At 41.0% G+C, this 24,644-nt stretch overlaps 1 protein-coding gene across 1 annotated transcript in view; it reads right to left on the minus strand.

The window, feature by feature from the left end:
• Positions 1–24,644, minus strand: part of LOC114647854 (leucine-rich repeat-containing G-protein coupled receptor 6) — a 440,711-nt gene that overhangs the window by 174,992 nt on the left and 241,075 nt on the right. The window contains exon 3 of the mRNA XM_051924410.1: positions 5,067–5,138. Coding sequence (XP_051780370.1) covers positions 5,067–5,138 — 72 coding nt within the window. The remainder of the gene's footprint in view (positions 1–5,066; positions 5,139–24,644) is intronic.

The following is a 24,644-nucleotide window of genomic DNA, read 5'->3' on the forward strand; positions in this document are numbered from 1 at the left end:
ATAGGGCCTCATGGTACCAGTAGTGACACTGACCATAGCCAAATGCAAAACGAGTGACAAAACAGATGAGGAAGGAAAAATTATATAGTGCCTTTCACATTATCTATCTATCTAAAAATTCAGTTCAACTTAAACACAAGCGTCTGATCTTTGCTTAATGATCATAGTAACTGAAATAAAATATTTAAGTGTCTGGAGCATAGGTTCATTAATTTTCCAAACCCACTTATTCCAAGTAATCAGAGAATAAAATATTTTGACTCCAATTGTCTGTGAAAGTAAAAATTTTCACACAATATCCAATGTCTTCAGAAATTATTGACTCCTTCACTTTTTTCGCAATCATTTACCTTGCAGTTATATTCTAAATTAATTTAAATTCAATTTTTACCTCATTAAAACACTCAATGTCCCATAGTGATTAAGTGAAAACAGAATTTTAGGAGTTTTTGGAAATTTACCAAAATTAATGAACTGAAACATCACATTGACATTATTCAGAGCCTTTGCTATGGTATGACACTTGAAATTTGGCTCAGGGGCTTCAGATTCTATTGATCACCATTGAGATGTTTGGAGTCCACCTGTGGTTAATTGAATTGAATAGACCTGATTATGAATGGCACACACCTGTCTATAGAAGGTTCCACAATTGAGCAAAAACCAAGCCATGAGGTTGAAGGAATTGCCCGCTGAGCAAAGAGATGGGATTGTGTTGAGGCAGAAAATCTGGGGAAGGTTACAAAAAATTTGGCTGCACTAGTAATTTCCATGAGCACAGTGGCCTCCATAATCCTTTAATGGAAGTAGTTTGGAATAACCACAACTCTTCATTGAGCCACGAGGGAAGAGAGGTGAAAGAAAAAAAAAATAATGATCAATCTGAATGAGATCCAGTCAACCTGCGTGGAGATGGGAGGAACTTATAAAAAGACAACCACCACTAGAACACTCCACTGATCTGGGCTTTATGAAACGTGGCCAGACGACACATAAAAATCCACTTGGAGTCAAGAAAAAGGCACCTGAGGGACGAATGGACTATGAACAACAAGATCCTCTGGTCTGTTGAAACCAATTCTAAGCCTCAATTCTACACATCACGTCTGGAGGAGCTGCTCATCTCCTGTGAAATACAGTTCCAACAGTGAAGCATGGCGGTGGCAGCATCTTGGTGTGAGGTTGTTTATCAGAGGCAGAGACTGCTCAGGGTTGGAGGAAAGCTGAATGGAGCAAAGTACAGAGATCCTTAATGAAAACCTGGTCCAGAGCGCAGGACAATGACCCTAAGCACAAAGCAAAGACAACACAGGAGTGGCGTCGAGACAACTCTGGGAATGTCTTTGAAAGGCCCAGCCAGAGCCCAGACTCGAAGCCAGTTAAACATCTCTGGAGAGACCTGGAAATAGCGGTCCAACGATGGTCTTTATCCAACCTGGCAAAGCTTGAGAGGATCTGTAGAGAAGAATGAGAGAACATCTCCAAATCCAGGCGAGCGAAGCTTGCAGTGTCAGACCTAAGAAGACTCAAACCTATAATGGCTGCCAATGGTGCTTCGATAAAGTATCGAGGAAAGGGTCAGAATACTTGTGTCAAGGGGATATTTCACTTTTTTGTATTTAATACATTTTAAAAACTTCCTAAAGTCCTGTTTTCACTTTGATATTCTGGAGAACTGAGTGTTGTTTTTTGAGGGAAAAAAAATAAATTTTAAATGATTTTTAGCCTCCATTTTTATACAATTCAATTTATTATTAAACAATGCTCTTCAACAAAACTCGGCTCAGATGTTTTTTGCAATTCCAACATGAAAATACTGTCAATTATTTCTAGCATTAGAATGTGACTTTGGCCAAAAGAATAACTTAAACATTCAAATCACATCAACATCTTGCCAATTCCACACATGTCTTTATTTGTTGTTAAATCCTAAGCTGAACATAAATCACTTTCTACCTTCACACTCCAAGCAGTCAAGAAATCTCCCCGTCTTTAGCAGCCTGCAATGCGCACTCCTACAGGGGTGACAATCCTGGCTTTGAAGACAATAGCAACACATCCAAACAGAGTTACTGTTGGTAATAAAACCATTGCTTTCTAATACATTTCTTTTCATTTTTTACAAGTTTTGATGTATTTATCATACATGCAGAGCCCTACAGCACCGTCTTGGTAATAAAAAGTCCAGCAGTCGATATGTTAATCCAATTCAGGGGCATAGGGTGGCTTAAGACAATCCTGGCAGCCCTGTACCACAAGGCAGGAAACAGCCCTGGACAAGGTGTGGTCCATGGCAGGGAATACACGTCTCCTCCACAGGGGCCAGATTACACTACTAATGTGTATGTCCGTCAGGAAATGGGAGGAAAATGGGAGTACTAGGATGCAAACCCATGCAGATGCTGGAAGAACATACAAAATTCACACAGACCACAACCAGCTGTGGAATTCAAACCCAGGGTGTTGTGTCTGTGAGTCAGTAGTGCTAACCACTGCACCACCCCATCACTCACCACTTGTCTGATTAAAAGACCTTTAAGGGAAAACTATGTCCTTCACCTTAGGCAACTATTTCCCATCAAGCACAGACACATTTCTAAAATAAATGTCCTATAGGTCCTAATCAGAGCATATCAAACAAATAATTGCCTCTACCTTGAAGCATAAGTATTGCTCAAATTTAATTTTAACCATATTTTTTACCCTTTTCCTTATGTTAACTTTGAAGAAACCATTCTGTTCAATGGGGGCATTACCTAACCTAAAAAAATTGTATTGCAATATAGTGGCTGAGGAATGAATGTCTTCTATTACTATCAACTGAATTATAGCAGTACCTGGCCAACAACAGTTAAGCTTATTGATTTAAAATTCAGTGGATTTACACCAACTGGAACTTGCCTCTGTTTAGTACCTGAAATGTTAATGGAGTAATGCTTAAATCTTTATTCTATTGACTAGCTGTACTACTTATATAAGATGGGTTGAAATCTAAACAATTAACATAGACATCAGCATTAACATTTCCAGTGCACCATTCTATGCATATGTCTCTGTTATATGCCAGTTAGTATGGGATTCATAAAAGCAGTGTTAATGTTTGTGATGTGCCATCTGCTGGAATGACAAATGCAATGCCTATGTCTCTGTTTTATGCCAGTGGGTATGGGATTCACAAAAGCAATGTTAATGTTTGTGATGTGCCATCTGCTGGAATGACAAATGCAATGCCTATGTCTCTGCTATATGCCAGTGGGTATGGGATTCATAAAAGCAGTGTTAATGTTTGTGATGTGCCATTTGTTACACTGAGAAATGCAATGCCTATGTCTCTGTTATATGCCAGTGAGTATGGGATTCATAAAAGCAGTGTTAATGTTTGTGATGTGCCATTTGTTACACTGAGAAATGCAATGCCTATGTCTCTGTTATATGCCAGTGGGTATGAAATTTATAAAAGCAGTGTTAATGTTTGTGATGTGCCATCTGCTGGAATGACAAATGCAATGCCTATGTCTCTGTTATATGCCAGTGGGTATGGGATTCACAAAAGCAGTGTTAATGTTTGTGATTTACCATCTGCTGGAATGACAAATGCAATGCCTATGTCTCTGTTATATGCCAGTGGGTATGGGATTCATAAAAGCAGTGTTAATGTTTATGATGTGCCATTTGCTACACTGAGAAATGCAATACATTGTATTACTTCAAATGCTTCTGATGCATAATCTTTTGGAATGACAGGGTTATAGCAACTGGACAGACACGCAGACTCTTATCCTTTTATTAAGGACGATTATCATCCAATTAGACATCAAATATTTTCAAACGTTTTACTTCCTGAAACATTTTTGGTTATTATGGTAAGCAGAACAGAAATATATTTTCAGATAGAGCGTATTTGATAGAAATCTGGAGAAATTAACATTTATTGACTCCAGTGTGTTTAACCACTTAATGATGCTGACACATTGTATTAGTTCAATTGTGGATGATTTTCATTTGTACTTAGCGTCTGATGCTTCTCGTTTTCGTGTCCAACAATAGTCAACCAGAATTGATGGATTACACTTACCTCATGCTCAGTGGAATGTCCTGGTCAAACCTTTCATTATGATCGTCACTTACTGCACAAAGATTAGCAGGGAAGAAGTCCTTGTGTAAACACAGAAAATGAATCTTTAGTGACAAGTTGCCACTTTATGGTTTTGTGGACTTGAAAGATGATATCAACCAACTGCCAAGAAAATTCTTAACATCCTTGAATACCTTCCATGTGTCTCCTCTGACCCCACTAGCAGATCTTTGAACTGTTTGTTATTGATGACGAGTCTGATTTGTGCACCATCCTTAATCTTGGCATCAACTATTCATGGAAATCTCTGTCTCAAATTCCAAAATCCTTTACCTTCCTTGTTCATCACTTTCACAAAATTTTTCATCAGTCCGAGTTCTTTGTGTGAAGAAAACGCAAAAGTATCTTTGTTGGGCCAACATGTACTTTACGTTCCACACTTTTCCATCCTTATGGGGTGTCCAGTTCTTTTTAATGTATTGAGACTCTTTAGCTTGGTTGTCCCATTTGCAGTAGTTGGTATATGTGAGCTGCGTTCTTTTACTTTTAGGTCACCACAGATGTGGCTGTTGTAGTTGTTGTACTGAATATGTATACTTATAATATGAGATGAAATCACAAAATTAGGTAATTGCAATTATACAATGCGAAAATTTGAAATTGATCAGCATAGGATACACCCAAAAATGTTCAGGAAACAAATCATTACTGTACACTGTCCCCATTAAAATATAAACTAATTCCTGTAATGCTCTTTCTTCTTACTTTTGTGAAGAGCAGTTGCTCTCCAGATGACTGTCTTGTTTCACCAGCTAATGCCAGTTTATTCAATGATTTGCTCCATTAACAGTAGGAAATGTCTTCAATGAGGTCTCAATTAAACAAAAACCATCAACCATTACAACTCTAGGAAATGGGTTCCCAAGCATGCATCATTTTACAAACTCTTTCTTTTCCTTATGAAATATTCACATTGATATCTCTTACTTACAGCACTTTTAGGTTGTAGAGTCCAGTGAAGGCTTGTGATGGGATATTCCTAAGGCGATTTCCTGATAGCCGCCTGTGAAACATAAAAAAAGAACAATATTAGGGCTTTATTCTCCATCCATCTGCCCACCTGGAATATTCTATTGCAAGATACTGGGAGGAGAACCCTAACCCAACAGTGTCATGCAAAAGACAAGAATGAACCTTCAATAGTAAACCAGCCCATTCTAGGGCAAATATTTTTAAATTAAAGGAAACAGTTAATTTAACAACTCATTTTTGGGGTTTGGAAGAGAACTTGACCAGGCAGAGAAAACTCATGTTCAGACAGATGCCAGCTTTGGATTCACGCATAGTTTTCCAGGAGCTGTGGGGCACCAGCACTAGCCACTGTGACACAAATCAACTGTTACTTCTTATTTTGGAGTAACCTGAAAAGAGGAGTGACATGAGCCCATCATGGCTGGTTAAATACAAGACGTGGCACTGAATCTGGAATCACATGCAGTAGCTTGGTAGCACATGCAGGTACTTCTGCCAACATTCAGTTATGGTAGTCAAGGTATAACCAGAGCAATGCCTGAGCCAGAGGTTGTGCTGCGTACTCCATCAGACATGACCTGATCTTGCAGATGTTACAGAGAGTCATTCTGCATGAGTGAGAGACACTTGCAGAGTGATCAGTGAAGGATCGCTGGCCATCGATCATCAACTCAAGGTTGTGTACTGATTTGGTAGATGTTAGTGATAATGAGTCAAGATGAACAGAGATGGAGTGTATCCAACAGACAATCTGACTGGGATTACCAAGAAGGTCTTTTTTTTGCCAGGTTGAGCTGGAGATGGAGTTCCTTCATCCAAGTTGAGATATCAGTGAGAAAGGGCAGATTTGTGGCTTTGAGGCTAAGAATCTGTGCTGGCATTTGGAAGGTTGTCAATTGAAATCCCATTAATGCCAGAAGGGATCCTACTCTGTTGGGCCATTGAGCATGGCATTTAACTTGAAAATCGCTCCAGGGGTGGTCCTGCATTCTGACCCTTTAAGGTCAAGTAAAATGACAATTAATCAATTAATTAATCTCCAGTGCATATCAAAAAAGCTAAGATTCTAGCTTAGACAGCGTGGTCCTCTGGTAAAGCTACAGCTGCATGTCATCTCCATAGGACTGATATGAGAATCCACGGGACTAGATGATAGGGCTGTTGTGGTGTGAAATTTTGTAGATAGATAGATAGATAGATAGATAGATAGATAGATAGATAGATAGATAGATAGATAGATAGATAGATAGATAGATAGATAGATAGATAGATAGATAGATAGATAGATAGATAGATAGATAGATAGATAGATAGATAGATAGATACTATACAAGTTGATAAATATTTTGTTTGTCTTTATTTGTAACTTAGGCAAAGCAATGGAATATTAGTGTTACATTAGTGAGAAGCATTCATGTTTACCCCCCAAGCCCTCCTAGGGCTAAGTCAGGATAGTGAATTTTACGACAGGGTTGGGGGAAGTGCCTAAGACAAGTTTGGCAAGTGTTTCTGTGCAGGACTCTCTCAGTCAACCGCAAAAGGAAAGCCAATCTACCGAGCTGCCAAGCATCAGCTGAGAAAATGGTTTTGGGGCCAGGGGTGAAACCATTAGTGTCGCACCAGAATTCTGTTGGTCGAAAGTTGCTTGAAGCCATTAAGTACCACGACTCCCTATTGGCTGTAGGGTTTGGACAGAGAGTCTATAAATTTGCTTGCTTTACCCTCCTCTCTCTCTTTCTCTCTTACCAACTGATGAAGGAGCATCATGCACACCAAGGACTGAAAAAGACAATACAATGAAGAGCACAGCTCGGCAGCCATATTGACACAGGCATGCGGCCTGTTCTGAAGAAAGCTGACCACTAAATGATGCCTTAACTAGAGACATTTAAAGTAACTACAAGGCTGTGTGCTGCCTGAAATGTCACATCAGCATTTATCAGGTTGTATGGTTGCTAGCATTCACTTGTACTTTGCTTATTGTTATTATTTATGAATATTATCAATAATACCAGGTCCGCCCTGTGTGGAGTTTTCATGTTCTCTCTGTCCTCCAGGTACTCCGGTTTCCTCCCACAGTCCAAAGACATGCAGGTTAGGTGGAATGAAGATTCCAAATTATCCCTAGTGTGTGCCTGGTGGGTGTGTGTGTGTGTGTGTGTGTGTGTGTGCATGTGTGTGTGTGTGTGTGGGTGGGTGTGTGCACGCCCTGCAGTGGGCTGGCGCCCTGCCCGGGGTTTGTTTCCTGCCTTGCGCCCTGTGTTGGCTGGGATTGGCGCCAGCAGACCCCCGTGACCCTGTAGTTAGGATATAGCAGGTTGGATAATGGAAAGATGGATGGATCAAAAATACATTATTTAAAGTGTAATTTAACTCCTGCTTGTCTTTTACTACACCTAATTGCCTGAGGTTATAAATATAGAAGGGATGGTGGGGAGATGTTATATGGTACAATACGTTATAAACAGTGGTAAGTCTTTGAGATTTGAGGCATTTTGACAAAGGCTACACATTAATAATACAAAAGGGAAAAGTAGAGTAACATAGAGCTCTTCCAAGACAAAAAAAAGGGCCAAGTGAGATAGTGTGCGGTGGGCTGGCGCCCTGCCCAGGGTTTGTTTCTTTCCTTGCACCCTGTATTGGCTGGGATTGGCTCCAGCAGACACCCATGACCCTGTAGTTAGGATATAGTGGGTTAGATAATGAATGGATGGAAGTGAGATAGTGTACGAAGGGAAGAGGAGAGGATCCAGCACTGATCCTTGTGGCACCCCTGTGTTTTCCTGATACAAATTAGATAGATAGATAGATAGATAGATAGATAGATAGATAGATAGATAGATAGATAGATAGATAGATAGATAGATAGATAGATAGATAGATAGATAGATAGATAGATAGATAGATAGATAGATAGATAGATAGATAGATAGATAGATAGATAGATAGATAGATAGATAGATAGATAGATACTTTATTAATCCCAAGGGGAAATTCACATACTCCAGCAACAGCATAGCGATAAAGAACAATATTAAATTAAAGAGTGATAACAATGCCGATAACAATGCAGGTATACAGACAGACAATAACTTTGTATAATTTTAACGTTTAACCCCCCCGGGTGGAACTGAAGAGTCGCATAGTGTGGGGGAGGAACGATCTCCTCAGTCTGTCAGTGGAGCAGGACCGTGACAGCAGTCTGTTGCTGAAGCTGCTCCTCTGTCTGAAGATGATCCTGTTCAGTGGATGGAGTGGATTCTCCATGATTGACAGGAGTCTGCTCAGCACCCGTCGCTCTGCCACGGATGTCAAACTGTCCAGCTCCATGCCTACAATACAGCCTGCCTTCCTCACCAGTTTGTCCAGGCGTGAGGCTTCCCTCTTCTTTATGCTGCCTCCCCAGCACACCACTGTGTAGAAGAGGGCGCTCACCATAGAACATCTGCATCATCTTATTGCAGATGTTGAAGGGCGCCAGCCTTCTAATGAAGTATAGTCGGCTCTGTCCTTTCTTACACAGAGCATCAGTTTTGGCAGTCCAGTCCAATTTATCATCCATTAGACATTAGACATTAGAAATTAGACATCTCTTCTTCTCTGGGACACATGAGAGGTAGGGCTCAGACCATCTGTGATGCCTGGTTCAGAGAGGGTGGCAAGGAAAATCTGGTGGTTAGATGTCAAAGGCATCCAGTGCATGGAGGAGATGATCATCTTGTGTCAAACTGAACATATTAATTTTATTTCAGTAGCTGTCACTATTTGCCTGAACATCTTTCCTCTGTAGAATCAGATTTATTCCTAAACTAAAAGAGTTTCTCCCATCCTTTGGCGCATTGAACTAGCAGACATTTTAAATAGTAAAAACAAAGATGACGTGATAAGAGATGGCCCTTGTTGGGGGTGCAGGTGGCACGATGTGTTAATGAAAAAGTGGTTTGGAAACCAGGGTACAGGGGATGACAGGTAACCTGGCTTATGTATTCCATTAAAAGAAATGGAGTTTCAATACTTTCTTCTTTATCATGGAGCCGGAGAATGTGTTACGGGTTGGTCCGACATGCAAGTAAGAATTTTACTATACTCTGTGCACAACAACACAACTACTGCTACTAAATCAGTAGGAATGTGAGCAGCTGGCACAGCCAGTCTCTTTTTATTACAACACCATTCATAATAAATGTAACATGGACTAAATATGTAAACTTCTTTCACGGTCTTTCGAAAACTGCAACCAATACCATAAACCAAAGCTCATTATGAGAAAATACTCTGATTGTATCTCCACAGAATGTGCTTATCTGCTATGGTTCACTTTTGCCCCATTTAGTGTTTCAAATTTAGTACATTTTCAAACGAGTCCGTCTTCCCAGCCAGCTTCATTTACATTTTAATGTTATCTGCTATCACGGAGCACCTTAAGCGGCTCAAGTTGTATTTAATCAGCGCATCTCAGCTTTGCCAGGGTCAATTTAAAAGTTGTATCTGATTGCCTGTAACATCAAAGAGATTTGAAAGATTAAACTGAATGGAAGAAGCAAACACAAACATTATCATTTGAACTTGAATGTCAATTACATCCTAAGGTAACTCTTTTAACTATTCCCAATTTTAAAATTTCCTTATCAGGAAAAGGAATAATTATTACTTTGAAGCTGAACTTTACTTATGATCTTTCGAAAATGTCCAGGGGCCATGGACTGACAGGAAGAAAAATATGAACATTTTTTTTTTAGTGAAACTGATCTGCTTGTTTATGTATAATGCTCTTACAAATTAACGCTGTCTATTAAAAATTAGCTCAGGGACAGGAAAGCGCCTAAAGATTCTCATAAAAGCATCCAAACAAAAGTGCCATCTTACCTTCTAAAAGATGAGCGGCTCATTTGTAACTTTTTAGTGATTACGTATGGATAGGCACCCAGCTTGACATTGGAATATTAGAATGATCTGGATGAGAACAGGCCATTCAGCCCAGCAAAGCTCTCCAGTCCTATCCACTTAATTCTTCTAAAACAGTGTTTCTCAACCTTTAAGTATCTGCAACCTGAGTTTTCGTAACAGTTTTAATCGCGCCCTCCTAATGTTTTTTTGAAAACCTAATAAAATTTATTCCTATATTTTTTGCTGCCGATACACCGCTACAAGTTTAAAATTTTCCTACGAATAGCAAAATTACGCCACATATGGCAACATTCGCACCCCCTTTTTTGTTACTTCCACAGTTTTGTTACAGCCCCGCAGTTTGAGAACCGCTGTTCTAAAATAACATTAAGTGTGGTTTTGAAAGTCCTTAAAGTCCTGCTGTCTACCAGCCTCCTTGGTCACTTATTCCAGGTGTCTATGGTTCTCTTTGTGAAGAGAAACTTCCTAATGTTTGTGTGAAATTTACCCTTAACAAGTTATCAACGGTGTCCCCATGTTCTTGATGAACTCATTTTCAAGTCACAGTCTCGACCCACTGGACTAATTCCCTTCATAATTTTAAACACTTAATTCAGGTCTCATGTTAATCTTCTTTTACTTAAACTGTAAAGGCTCAGCTCTTTTAATCTTTCCTCATACCTCATCCCTTGTAGCCCTGAATCAGCCTAGTTGCTCTTCTCTGGACCTTTTCTAGTGCTGCTATGTCCTTTTTTGTAGCCTGAAGACCAAAACTGAACCCAGTACTCCAGACGAGTGCGTTATACTGTAAAGCTTGAGCAGAACCTCCCTGGATTTGTACTTCACACATCAAGGTGCTTTATAACCTAACATTCTGTTAGCCTTTTTAATTAGCTTCTGAACACTGTCTCTAAGATTACGACTCCTAAGTCCTTCTCATAAGGTGTACTTTCGATCTTCAGGCCTCCCATTGTGTATTCACACCTCACATTTTCACTTCCTACATGTACAGTAATACTTTACATTTACTGACATTAAACTTCATCTGCCACAATACTGTCCAAGTCCCTGTGTAATGATTCAACAGATTCTCAATTATACTGCTAATCCTCCTAGCTTGGTATCATCTGCAAACTTAACCAGCCTGTTATTTATATTCCTATCCAAATTATTTATATATATTAAAAATAGCAGCGACTCTCGCACTGACCCCTGCTGGACAGCATTCTAAACATCATCTAATTCTGATGAGGTTCCTCGCACCATCACCCTCTGCCTCCTATTTCTGAGCGTTTTGCACCCATCTACACATAACACCTTGAACTCCCACTTTTATAAGTTTGATGCCCATCCTCTCATGTGGCACCTTTCTAAAAGTCAAACATCAAACCATATAAATTCCCCTTTGTCCATGAGCTGTAACTGTCACTCTTTATATACAGTCTGCACCATAAATGAGTACACCCCCTCTGTAAATTCAGAATATTAGACTGAGGACCAGAATATTTAGCAGAATTTTGACAAAACTGACTTTTAATAATCACAAGTTTTATTAAGAACAAAAAAGCTTGGTCACCAACAACATTAGGATAACAAAAATAATACATTTTATCCAAATGAGGTGTTGTTAAAATGAATACACCTTACAACAACCTCCACCAAATCTAATCTTTTGTATGACCTCTGTGATTTTTAAGAACAGCACCAACTCTTCTAGAAATGGAATGAACAAGTTGGCGACATGCCGCCACGTCTGTCTTTCGCCACTCTTGGAGACTGAGCTCTTTGAGAGCCTGGAGGCTGGATGGAGAATGATGCTCACCACCTGTCAATTCAGAACTGCCCACCGGTGTTCTGTTGGGTTGAGGTTGGTTGACATGTTTAGCTACTGAATCAGTTGCAGGTTGTTCTTCCTCAGAAATGCAGTAGTGGCCTTGGATGTATGTTTTGGGTCATTATCATGTAGAAAGAGTGCCAAGTGACCCAGGGCATGGAGAAATGGTAGCATCTTCTCCTTCAGTATTTCAAAGTAAATCTATGAGTTTATGTTGATGTCAATAAAGTGTAATTCCCCAACATCTGCAACTCTCATACAACCCCACAGAAGGACACTGCTTTACTGTGGGTACCATGCATTTTTCATTCTACATCATACATTTTGGACGCCACCAGTTCTGAAAAGATTTACCTTTGCCTCATCACTCCAAAGTATAGAGTGCTCAATAGTCGTCACCATTGTCAAGGTGGGCCCTGGCAAATGCTAAACAGGCTTTTTTTGTGCATGGACTTTAGCAATGGCTTCCTGTGAGGGCAACTCTCTTGCATGCCACTCCTCTGCAGCGTACGTCAGTATTGTGTCACGGAAAGCAGTCACCCCAGCTTTAACTAATTGTGATGAACTTCAATGGAGAATTTCCTCAACTCTTCTTATCTCAAAATGCTCATGTCAAGGTGTTAGCTTCCATGAGTAGCCTGGATGTTCTTGTCACAAGTCCATCCTTTTTGAATTTCTGAATCACTTTTGCTCCTGCATTCTGACCAATAAGCAATGCTTTACTAATTTTTGTGTAGCCTTCGATTTGTTTTGTGTGTTTGTGTAAAGAAATGGCTTTCGTACTCAAGTCTTGTGATATTTTGTTTCCATGTGGTGCCCTTGTTGTCAGAAGTGAATTGGTCGGGATTTTCCTAGTTAAATACCACACTAAACTGTCAGTTACAATACAATACAATACAATAAATTTTTTTATATAGCCCAAATTCACACAATAAGTGCCGCAATGAGGCTTTAACTGGCCCTGCCTCTTGACAACCCCCAGCCTTGATTCTCTAAGAAGACAGGGAAAAACTCCCAAAAAAGACTCATTACTTCAGTTTAGCACACCCTGACTAGAGCTGCTGATTAACTGTACAGACTGCATCTCAGTTGTTAGTCATTAGCACTAAAATAAAGTAATATGATTGTTGTAAATTGTTACTCACCCTCACCTATTCTGTTTCTCTTCTTGTAGGGAAAAAATGGAAGAAACCATGTTAAAGGCAGTTCAAAGAGAGACTACTTTCTAGGTTGGTTGGGCGTGCAGTGGGTGTCAAAAAAGGGGATCAATACAATACAATATACAGAACACAAGTAATCCTCAATTACTACAGTATAAAAATAAAAATGTTACAAGTATGGAGCAGACTTTAACAGTAGATGATATCACATCATATGATTTGGATTTGTTTAGAGTCCTGGAGACCTCGGCTATCAAGCTGCCTCCCCCTATTTGTCATTCCGCAGCCTAGACAGCGGTGGGCCAGCCAATCCGATGAAAGGACCCCTCTACCCAACGATTCCTGCGATACTCCATCAGGGATGACTTTACTTTAGGCAGGCAAAACAACTTGGCAGGTGGGCCAAGGCACCAAGTGTCACATATGAGTACCGAGAAGAGAAGCAGAATAGGTAAGGGGTAGTATCAAATTAGAACTATCATGTTACTTATGTTTTAGTGCTAATGACTAATAACAGAGATGCAGTCTGTACAGTTAATCAGCAGCTCTAGTCAGGGTGTACTAAACTGAAGTAGTGAGATATACAGTAGAGTCTCGCTTATCCAACATAAACGGGCCGGCAGAACGTCGGATAAGTGAAAATGTCGGATAATGGGAGGTGTTAAGAAAAAGCCTATTAAACGTCAAACTATGTTATACTGTAATTTTACACACTACGAGCCCAATACAGTGGAACCTCAGTTCACGAACATCTCTGAATACCTACAAATCAGGTTATGACCAAAAAGTTTGCCAAACTTTTGCCTCTGTGCACGACCAAACACTTGGTATAGGAACAAGCCAGTTTCCCTTTCGGTTTGTGCACGCCGATGATTTCTGCACGTGTTCAGTCACTCCCTGTGCATTCCCTGTGCAGCGTTAGAGAGAGAGCGCCAGAGAGAGACACAGACAGACACATGCACGCGCAAGAGAGAGAGAGAGAGAGAGAGACACACACACACACACACACACGCGAGAGAGACACACACACGTGAGAGAGACACACGCACACACACGCGCGAGAGAGACACATGCACATGCGCGAGAGAAAGAGAGACACACGCACGCACACACACACGCACACACGCGCGAGAGAGACACACACACGAGAGAGACGCACACACACACACGCACACACGCGCGAGAGAGACACATACACGAGAGAGACGCACGCACGCACGCACACACGCGCGTGAGAGAGAGATGCACGCACACACACGAATGCACGCACGCGCGAGAGAGAGACGCACGCACGCACACACATGCACACCAGAGAGATGCACACACACACGCGCGCGAGAGAGACACACGCACACACACACACGCCAGAGAGGGCCAGCCACATAATCCACTGTAATCATGTTTTACAACAAAACAATATAAAAATTTAACTGAAAAAATAAATTTAGCAACAAAAAATAGACTATGCTCATGCTCGCAACTTGCAGTTCTTGTTGCCGATTGATGCGCTTTTTTTTTGTTTTTTTTTTTTTTGCAGTGGGACGTCAGATAATACAGAATGTTGGCTAAGCGAAGGTTGGATAGCGAGACTCTACTGTATTACATAAATCTGAGACCGAAGGGGCATCTCTTATAGTAGCAGGTAGTCAGTTATCTGGTGGTCACCTGTGTGATGATTGATTCGGCACATTGGTTGTTGAATTCCTTTAAATTAGCATTTTGTCAAGGGTTATTCCTAAGAACTTCATTGGGGTGGACTCATTTTTGTGGTCTTAAATCATTTTGTTAAAACTCTATAATTTAGTTTTATTGCACTGACTAATTTAATTTGCAACCAAGAAACCAGATTTGCTGGACTGTTTTGTGGCATAGGATCCCATAGCGAGTATTCATTCTAATGGGAGGTGGATAATTTTATGAACAGTCTTTTGGAATGTAATCATTTATGCTGAATACTGCACATAACCCCCATCATAGATTAAAAATATATATTTGGTAATGAAGAGAAGCATTAGTTTGTGGTCCACAATGCAAATCTTCACGTGCTAGGCACATTAGACATCAGAGAACAACTGAAAGTGTTAAAGGTTACTGCTGAGATACACAAGTATGCTGCTTGCACTTTACATTATACAGATGTTTTAGTGCAGCTGTAGTGTAGCCCTTTGTAATCAGTAAGGTACTGCAAACAGATAAAATGTAGAACTCCACGTCAACCAAAAAGCGTAATGATATCCAGAATGCAATGTATAAACAACGTGGAGGTCTCAGTAATTGAACTGGACAATGTTTATCATGCCGCTGGTTACTGCTGTCAGCACTGTCTAGAAGTGCATGGTGGACATTTTGAACATTTCCATTAATTCATTTGTACATTTTCTAAATCCACTTTTTTCCATTACAGGGAGCCAAGTTTGAGTTGCTGATTAATCTAACCTGAATGTACATAACAGTATGGGAGGAAGATCACACAACATGTATGCATATTGTTGTGAAAAACAAGCACAATAATTTTTTTAACAAATAAAATAGGAACATACTGTACCTAAAAAAGTATTCCACCCCCAAGCAAGTTTTCATATTTCTTTGTTTCGTAGCAGTGGCTTTAATTTGCATTTTTGACATCGATTAACAGAAAAAGACCCTTTAATGTCAAAAATGAAGGCAGATGAGGAGCAGCAACAAATGTTCGTGGCTATGTCTGTGGAGCTACATGATGCCACAGTAGCGGTATAAAGAACGGCAGCCCCACCGAAAAATACACCAAAGAGCAGCACCGGGCTGTCATCTCTTAATTTGAGCAACAACTGGATGAAAGCTTTCTAAATTCATTGGCGAATAAAGGTTCAGTACGCTGATGCCATTTGGAGTGAAGAAAGGGCAACAGCACCAATCCTTGAGGCACTCTCATGCTTGCCTGGTGCACCTTTTATATCTCATAATTAATGAATTAATTAATGAGAACTATAAAGGATTGATAATTAATGTCATCATTCATGATCCAACCCGCTATAGTGTAATATTAAAATTTTTAATTACTATTGTAGGCATCACATTGGCACAATGGTAGCACTGCTGCATCAATGTAAAGAGACCGGGATCCCAGGTTCTCCCTGTGTCTGCATGGGTCTCCCCCTCCCTACCTTCAGCGGTTCTTTATTCTTGTAAAAGGCAGTTATGCATTTTGGACAACTAGATCCACCATCTCACTTAATGCAACATTGGGAGAAAGGAACAGAATTAGTCACGATGGTGTACAAGTGCTCTACAGTGGAGGTTTGTGGACATTTGATTTAAAGTCAGCAATTAACTTAGTTAATGCGAACATCTAAACTGTTTAAACACACTCCCACATGTGTAACAATAAACCACCTCAATGAAACCAAACCACATTGCTAATTAAATCAGAATAATCCAAAGGACAGCTGATGTACTTAAAAAATGCATCATAAGACCATTAAGAGAAGCTTTTGAATTGGCTCAAATCAGCTCCAGGATCACCAGGAATTCACCCGTGCAGCTCGTCCTCCTCATTTGCTTTGTTTGGAGTTGGTTATCGCAGGGCAGTCTTAATATATGGGAACAATGGGCACTGCCCGGGGACCGCAGGAGCACAGGGCCTCCTGATGTTTCTGATGATAATGTATGTTCCTCTTCTGCTGCCAAAACAAGGGCCCCAGTGCACTACATTGCCCGGGGGTCTGTGATGCTATTAAGATGGCCCTGGGTTGTCATTGGGTTTTCTACTGCTTCCTTTATTATTTGCCCTAAAGGAAGGTATTGAGAGATTTCCAAGATGGCTATCAGATTTTTATGTTTACATGATAGAACTTTGTACATTGGAAAGCAAGTCTCTTCATGTAACTTGCACATGTGACTTTACTGTTACCTTTAGAACAAAATAAATTGAATATGATTTGAGACTGAGTTTAAAATAAACAAAGGACTGTTGCTTTTTTTACATTTTTGAATAATTTGTAAAAACACTAAATCTGTTAGTTTTACATGGGACATGTTATCCACTTTAACTGTGTGTCTGTCTGTGTGTCCTCCTGTGTGTCCCTTTTGCTATGTCAACTTTATTGCAAAATGTGGCTCATCAAAAACATTAACAATGCTTTTACAAATCCCATGCCAATATAATAGAAACATAAGTATTGCATTTGTCATTCTAGCAGATGGCGCATAACAAACACTGCTTTTACGAATCCCAAACCAAACGGCGTATCACAGAGAAAAATCATTCCAACAGATTGTACATAACAAACATTAACACTGCTTTTACAAATCCCATACCGAATGGCATATACCAGAGACATATGCATTGCATTTGTCATTCCAACAGATGATACGTCACAAACATTAACACTGCTTTTTTGAATCCCAAACCAAATGGCACATAACAGAGATAAATCATTCAGACAGATGGTACATCACAAACATTAACACTGCTTTTACAAATCCCATAGCAAATGACATATAACAGAGACATGTGCATTGCATTTGTCATTCCAACAGATGGCGCATCACAAACATTAACACTGTTTTTACAAATCTCATACTAAATGGCATACGGCTGAGACATTAACACTGAAGTCTTTGCTGATTACTTAGATTTCAACTCATTGTAGACAGGTAGCACTGCTAGTTCATATTATTGATTTTTTATCTTGGTCTTTACTGGAAAATGATGATGAGCTTTACTGGTTAATTCCTGAGTGCATCTGGCTCAATAAAATAATTTTCATTAATAGTCTTATGATTCTTTTTCTTTTAGTATACTAGCTGATTCTTGAGTTTTAGTCAGTCAGTCATTATCCAACCCGCTATATCCTAACTACAGGGTCACAGGTGTCTGCTGGAGCCAATCCCAGCCAGCACAGGGCACAAGGCAGAAACAAATCCCTGGCAGGGCGCCAGCCCACTACAGGGCGCACATACATACACACACACACCAAGCACACACTAGGGACAATTTAGGATCGCCAATGCACCTAACCTGCATGTCTTTGGACTGTGAGAGGAAACCCACACAGACATGGGGAGAACATGCAAACTCCACACAGGGAGGACCTGGGAAGCGAACCCAGGTCTCCTTACTGCGAGGCAGCAACGCTACCAATGTGCCACCAGGCTGCCTTCTTGAGTTTTAATTTTTTTAAATATATACTGTATTACTATATGTTTGAGACTGTATTGATTTATGTAGCATGTTTTGATACAATGGCCACTTCGGTGGAAAAAAACAGAGGCTGTATCAATACGTATTCTACATGGCAGGTTAAGCTTTCAATGCAGGGAAGAAACACAAAAAAGTATAAATGCAGAGGTAAGAGTGATCTGCTTTAAAAGTTTAAGAAATGTATGCATAAAAAACAGTTTTAATGTCTAAAATGTATAAAATGGATGGCATGGTTTGACTTTTTGATTGAATGGCGATAATCTGAGCAAATATCATGGCTTCATGGTTTTAGATTTCTTCTTCAGGTAGTTTATTATGAGACATTATGGAGGGATAAGGGCACAAAGTATAATTAAACATTTTTTAGTATATATAATCTTCTAGTTCTGCAACTAAAGCACATCAGCCTACTCTATGTATATATGTGACGGTGAGCCAAAAGAAAACTTAGATATTTATTTTTCCGAATTTATTGCAGCAAAGGTGTCATACAACAGTGGGATATTTCTCTGTAATCTCCATGGCATTCAATATGAATCCTCCAGAGCTTACAAAGTGAGTGGATGGCTCTTTTGTTTTTGTACGTAGTCACGAATTCTCCATCCGCCGCTCCTCTTCATTGGAGTCTTTCCACCCATCTGAGTGGTCTAAGGACGTGGAAATCACTGGAGCTGAAGTCCCTGACGTAATTTCAACAGCTGTGGCAGACACTTTGTGAAAGCGGAGCACATCCTGGATGCTGTGATGTGTTGAACCATGACTGATGTCGGGAAGTCTTACTGTTTCATTCAGCATTGTGTGCTGATTTTCCGTCATGATGCGTTCATCTTCTGCAGTCGACTCTGTTATCACTGCTCAGCTTGTTTGACCCAGCTGAGGAGAGTCTGTCACAGAACTCACGCCATTTCAGAACTTCCTACTCCACTTGTACACTTGCTGGAGTGACATGCAAGCACTGAACATTTATTCGCCAATGAATGTATTTAGCTCTCACCCCTTCACTACTCAAACAAAATGATAAAAGAACGCTGCTGAACACCTCCTCTCTAGGCCCTATCATTCTGTCCCATAGTTTCTCATATCAGTGGCATGTTCATGATGCTCGGCTGTAACTGTCATTCCCTCCAGAGGACCACACTGTATCAGTTTAGAATCTCACAATGTGTCACTAATTCTGAAACCTGGATGAAGGAACGCCATTTCCAGCTCAACCTGGCTATGGTGGATCTTCTTGTTATCCCAGCTTGTCTGTGTAATCAGCACCCCATCTCTGTACAGCTTGGCTCAGTGTCACTATGCAACCTTGGGTTGGGGATCAATGACCAGCTGTCCTGCACTGTCCGTGGCACAGCGATCTCTCGGTCTTGCAGATTCCCTCTATACAACATCAGGAAGATCAGACCTTATCTGACAGAGTCCCAGCTTTGGTCTTATTACGTCTGCACTACTGCAACTGTCTATTGGCAGGAGCACAAGTGTCACCAGGCCACTGCAGACGATTCACAATCTCTGTGTTCAAGCAGCCGAGGTGGGCACATGTCACTCCTCTCTTCAGATCGCTACATGGGCTCCCTGTAGTGGTAATCATTAAGTTCATACCCTTGATGCTTGCCTACAAAGTAGTCAACAAGCCAGAGCCTACATATATGGAGACACTTGTGAGGTCCTGTGGTCCTTCTTGACCACCCGGGTCTGCTGATGAATGGAGTTTGGTGATGCCACCCCTGTGTTTTGTATCAAATCTCAATCCAAACTCTTTTCTCATGTTGAGCCTCCTTGCTGATGGAATGAGCTGCCCACATTTATTGACTCTTTATTGACACTTTTGAAGACTCCCTTGTTTTGTGAATTTCCAATTTCAAGTGATAACAGTTGTTAGGTTATTGAAAGCGAGAAATTGTAACAAACTTCTGTTTTGTTTGGAGTTAGAACATTAGAACACTGTAGACGAGAACAGGCCATTCAGCCCAACAAAGCTCACCAGTCCTACCCACTTATTTCTTCCCGGATCCTCCATGCGTGGAGTTTGTATGTTCTCCCCCTGTCTGCGTGGGTTTCCTTCTGGTACTCCGGTTCCATCCCACAGTCCAAAGACATGCAGGTTAGGTGCATTGGTGATCCTAAATTGTCCCTAGTGGGTGTGCTTGGTTTGTGTGTGTCCTGCGATGGGCTGACACCCTGCCCAGGATTTGTTCCTGCCTTGCGCCCTGTGCTGGCTGGGATTGGCTCCAGCAGACCCCCGTGATATAGCGGGTTGGAAAATGACTGACTGACTGACAATTGTAATGGATCGAATAGAGCATAGAGAAAGATGCCGTGTTCTGAGATCATCAGTGTCATCAGTTCATTTCAGCAACTTGATTATCTCGAACACGATCTTGCTGAAAATCTACATCGTGACGAAATCATCGACCAGTTCAATCTAAAGCCCCAATGCCTGCGTCTGGCATAAAACTTTATAGGATAGGTAGGGACTGATTGTGTGTTTGTGTCCGCTGTGGCACAACAACGTTTGATTGCCTTAATTATTTTTGCTCAACTTTTACACGGTCCTAATAATTCAGTTATGTGAATGTACCACAGTATTTTTTGGAAAAGTATATCCATTTTTACACAGGCCCACCCTAAAATCTATTCCTGGCTACACCCCTGCTCTGGGGCTGGCATTCTAGCAACCACAGAGCAACACCTGGCATGGACTGAGGAAGGGGCACATAAAGCACAGTGGGTGTCGGCCTTCTATGTGTGGTTCGTCCCCCTTTACATGGGGTAGTCACATCCCGACAAATGAGGACATCAGTATGGACATCCATTGGGAAGCATGGAAGTTGTGGTCCCGGGGGTCTGTCCTGGGGGAGCTATGGAATACTGACAGCACAGGGACCATTGGGGTCCAGCCAGACCCCTAAGTGCTTCCTGAGGTAATAGACCAAGCATTGGAAGTACCCCAGAGTTACTGGAGTTAAAACCAAGCCCTCTGCTCAACTCAGGGTGGCAGAATCTGGAGGAAGTGGACAAGTCTTCAAGGGAGATGAAGGAGGAGAACATAAAGTTTATTGCATATACTGTATAGTACTAAAGAAATTGGAAATCTTGTGAAGGTGCTGTTGAATAAACTCCTTGTGTTCAAAACAAGGCTGTGTCGTGAGGTTGTGTCGGGGGGTTTAGGGATCTGCGACAACCCCTCCAGGCCATCAATGGTAAGTAATGAGATCCTCAATAGTTGACAATACTCCTTATGAATTTGATTGTTATTTATGGGGGCTATCTGAGTTATACTGTATATTCTTTATTTGCACATATACATTAGTATTGAGCCCTGGACATTGCCTTTTCTCAAGCCAATAAAGAAAATAAGAGCTAGTTATTGGTTGCAAGAAAATTTGAAATTTCAGGTTTATTGTAAAGCTCTGCTCAGAAAAAAGGAAATAATACCTAGAAATAATGGTGGGATTTTCCTAGAGGCAGATAAGCTTTCAACATAAGTGGTAAATGACACGCTAACTGAAGCCAAACCCTGAAAGGGCAACTGCACATAGTGCTAATGGCCAAATTGGCCTCTGTTTCAAAGCGCAAATTAAAAATAACCATCAGCTCATCATCATTAAATTACCTCAGAGTTAATGATGAGTGAAATGCCCCTGGAGACTGTCAATAACTCGGTTGTGCAGCTTCTGTTAAATCCAGATAAATAAGGGGAATGGTTCTCAAATAAAAACTGTGGCCTGGTCTGCTTCTTGAATTATATGAAAATGGAGCCATTCAGGCCATTTCTCATTTTTACTGTTTTGGTATGTTGTTAGGAGGTCATGAGAAATTCAGGGTAGCGCAACTCCTCATTACTGCTCAGCTACTGAGAGTTTGCGTTCATTTCTATCACCCGCCTCGTGCCCCCATTTCAAAAAGTCAAGAGTTACATGTAAACAAGGGGTGAGCAACGTCAGCCCTGGAGGGTCTCAGGGTCTCTTACCCTTTTTGTTCCAACTCAGTTGCCTAACTAGAAATCAGTCCAATAACAGACCTTTTTGAATTTTATGGCTTCTTAGTGTTTTAAGTCTGCAATGACGGGTCACTCTTGCAACCGTAGATATTTTCCTTTCAATTTTGAGTTGTTACACCTCTATTTCAGTGTTACCCACTGACACTCTGGCTTCATTAGTGCTGCAGATTTTGCTCACACATCGACTACATTGGGGTCTGGAGAGACTGACTGAAGCCGAATCAGAAATGGCTAAACCAGAGGTGAGCAACGTCAATCCTGGAGGGCCACACTGGCTGCAGGCTTTTGTTCCAAACCTGTTGCCTTACCAAGAGCAGATCTCATTTAATTTCATGGCTTATCAGGTCATTCTTATATCATACTAGCTGTCCACCGCGGATACACCAATGTAGTAGTGAAACAGAAAAAATTTTAAAATCAATAAAAAAAAATTTAAAAATGTAAATCTCGCCAAGCGGAAGGTCAAATGTTGGCACAATATCTGATCGTGTTCAGCTGTGACGGGAGAATATCCCCTGCATGGGGAGAAAAGCAAGCGGCCGTGATATCTCTGCCAGTGAGCAGCTACCCTCTAAAACAACCGGAGCTCTAATCTCTCTCTCAAAAACGTCAAATGTTACTCCTTAACAATCTCTAGATGATAATGTCTGCTGAACAAACAAGCATCACTAGCTAAGCGGAGGCAAGGTGCATTGCAACACGTGGCAAGAGGTAGAGCGACTCATACGGAAAGCTGGCGCATGAGTGAGGAAGGCCCCGTCCCTCCCCTCGGCCTGCTGCATCTCTCTCAGATTTGCGTGGATACTATGATACTCAGCGTGATGAGAGAATTCACAAAATCAACTGAAATGTTCAAGGAAATTATAAGAAAAAAAACATCTAAATCTCGTGAAAAGCTGACAGACATACATACAGACAGACAGACAGATGTTGAATTTTATATATACTGTATACTAGCCATCCCATGGCTCCGCTCACATAGTAATGAAACACAACAGCGAGAAGGACCCCACCCGGCTCCCCACTCCTGACGTCACGCTTCCCTCACCCCTCGGTCCGCAGCCTCTATCTCGGTTTAGCGCAAATAGATCGCTCCTGCAAGCAAACTATGATACTTAGCGTGATGAGTGAAGTTGCAAAATCAACCAAGCAAATTATACAAAAAAAAAAATCCTGATCTAAATCCGTTAAGCAGTTCTCTTGTGAAAAGCAGACAGACATACAAACAGACAGACGTTGGATTTTATATATATACTAGCCATCCCCGCAGGACAGTGAAACAGGACAATAAAACAGGACAGTGAGGGGGCCCCTGCCCGGCTCCCCACTCCTGACGTCACGCTTCCCCCTCCCCTTGGCCCGCAGCCTCTGTCTCGGATTAGTGTGAATATATCGGTCCAGCAAGGGAACTATGATTCTTAGTGCGATGAGAGAAGTCACAAAATCAACCGGAATGTTCAAGCAAATTATAGAAAAAAACACGATCTAAATCCGTTAAGCAGATCTCTCATGAAAAGCGGACATACATATAGACATTGGATTTTAATATACGAGGGGGGACCCAAAAATAACCGGAATTTTGTTGTTGTTAGGTTGGTACTTGTAGTACGTGGTTGGGCTGCTAGGACGATCTAGTTACACTCCTCACAAGTCAGTCTGCCAAGTGCCATCAGTCTGGAAGGTTGTGCTTGTGTTCAGTGAATTTTTTTGTAAAAGTAGGTTACGCAACAATGTGAGAAGGAAACGCCCTGATTTGTGGGAGTCGGGCGATTGGTTCTTTCATCATGACAACGCTCCATCTCACACTGCTCTCAGCATTCGCCAATTTTTGGCAAGAAACGGTATGACAACCCTGAACCACCCACCCTACTCACCGGATTTAGCTCCGTGTGATTTCTTTTTGTTCCCTCGGATGAAAAAGACTTGAAAGGAAGGCGTTTTGCTGACGTCGAAGAGGTAAAACAAGAAATGACCAGAGCATTAATGGGCATTACCTCAGACGAATTTAAAAAATGTTTCGAATAATGGAACAAACAGTTTGATAAGTGCATTTCCGCCAATGGAGAGTACTTTGAAGGAGACTAATTGTAGTTTGTACAGAAAATTAAATTAAACACGTTTTAAAAATATTTCCGTCTATTTTTGGGTCCCCCCTCGTATATAGAGATATAGCTGCGGTGGGTTGGCACCCTGCCCGGGATTGGTTCCTGCCATGTGCTCTGTGTTGGCTGGGATTGGCTCCAGCAGACCCCCGTGACCCTGTGTTCGGATTCAGCAGGTTGGAAAATGGATGGATGGATGGATGGATGGATAGAGATATAGATATATATATAGATATATATATATATATATATATATATATATATATATATATATCTTATATATAAATGTCTACGCATGGAAGTGTGTCTGTCTGTCTGTCCAGCCCGGAAGTGCGAGGCCAGAGCATAAAGCTCAAAGAGTCAGCAAGGCAG

Source organism: Erpetoichthys calabaricus, chromosome 3, assembly GCF_900747795.2.
Source record: "Erpetoichthys calabaricus chromosome 3, fErpCal1.3, whole genome shotgun sequence".
Classification (NCBI taxonomy): domain Eukaryota; kingdom Metazoa; phylum Chordata; class Cladistia; order Polypteriformes; family Polypteridae; genus Erpetoichthys; species Erpetoichthys calabaricus.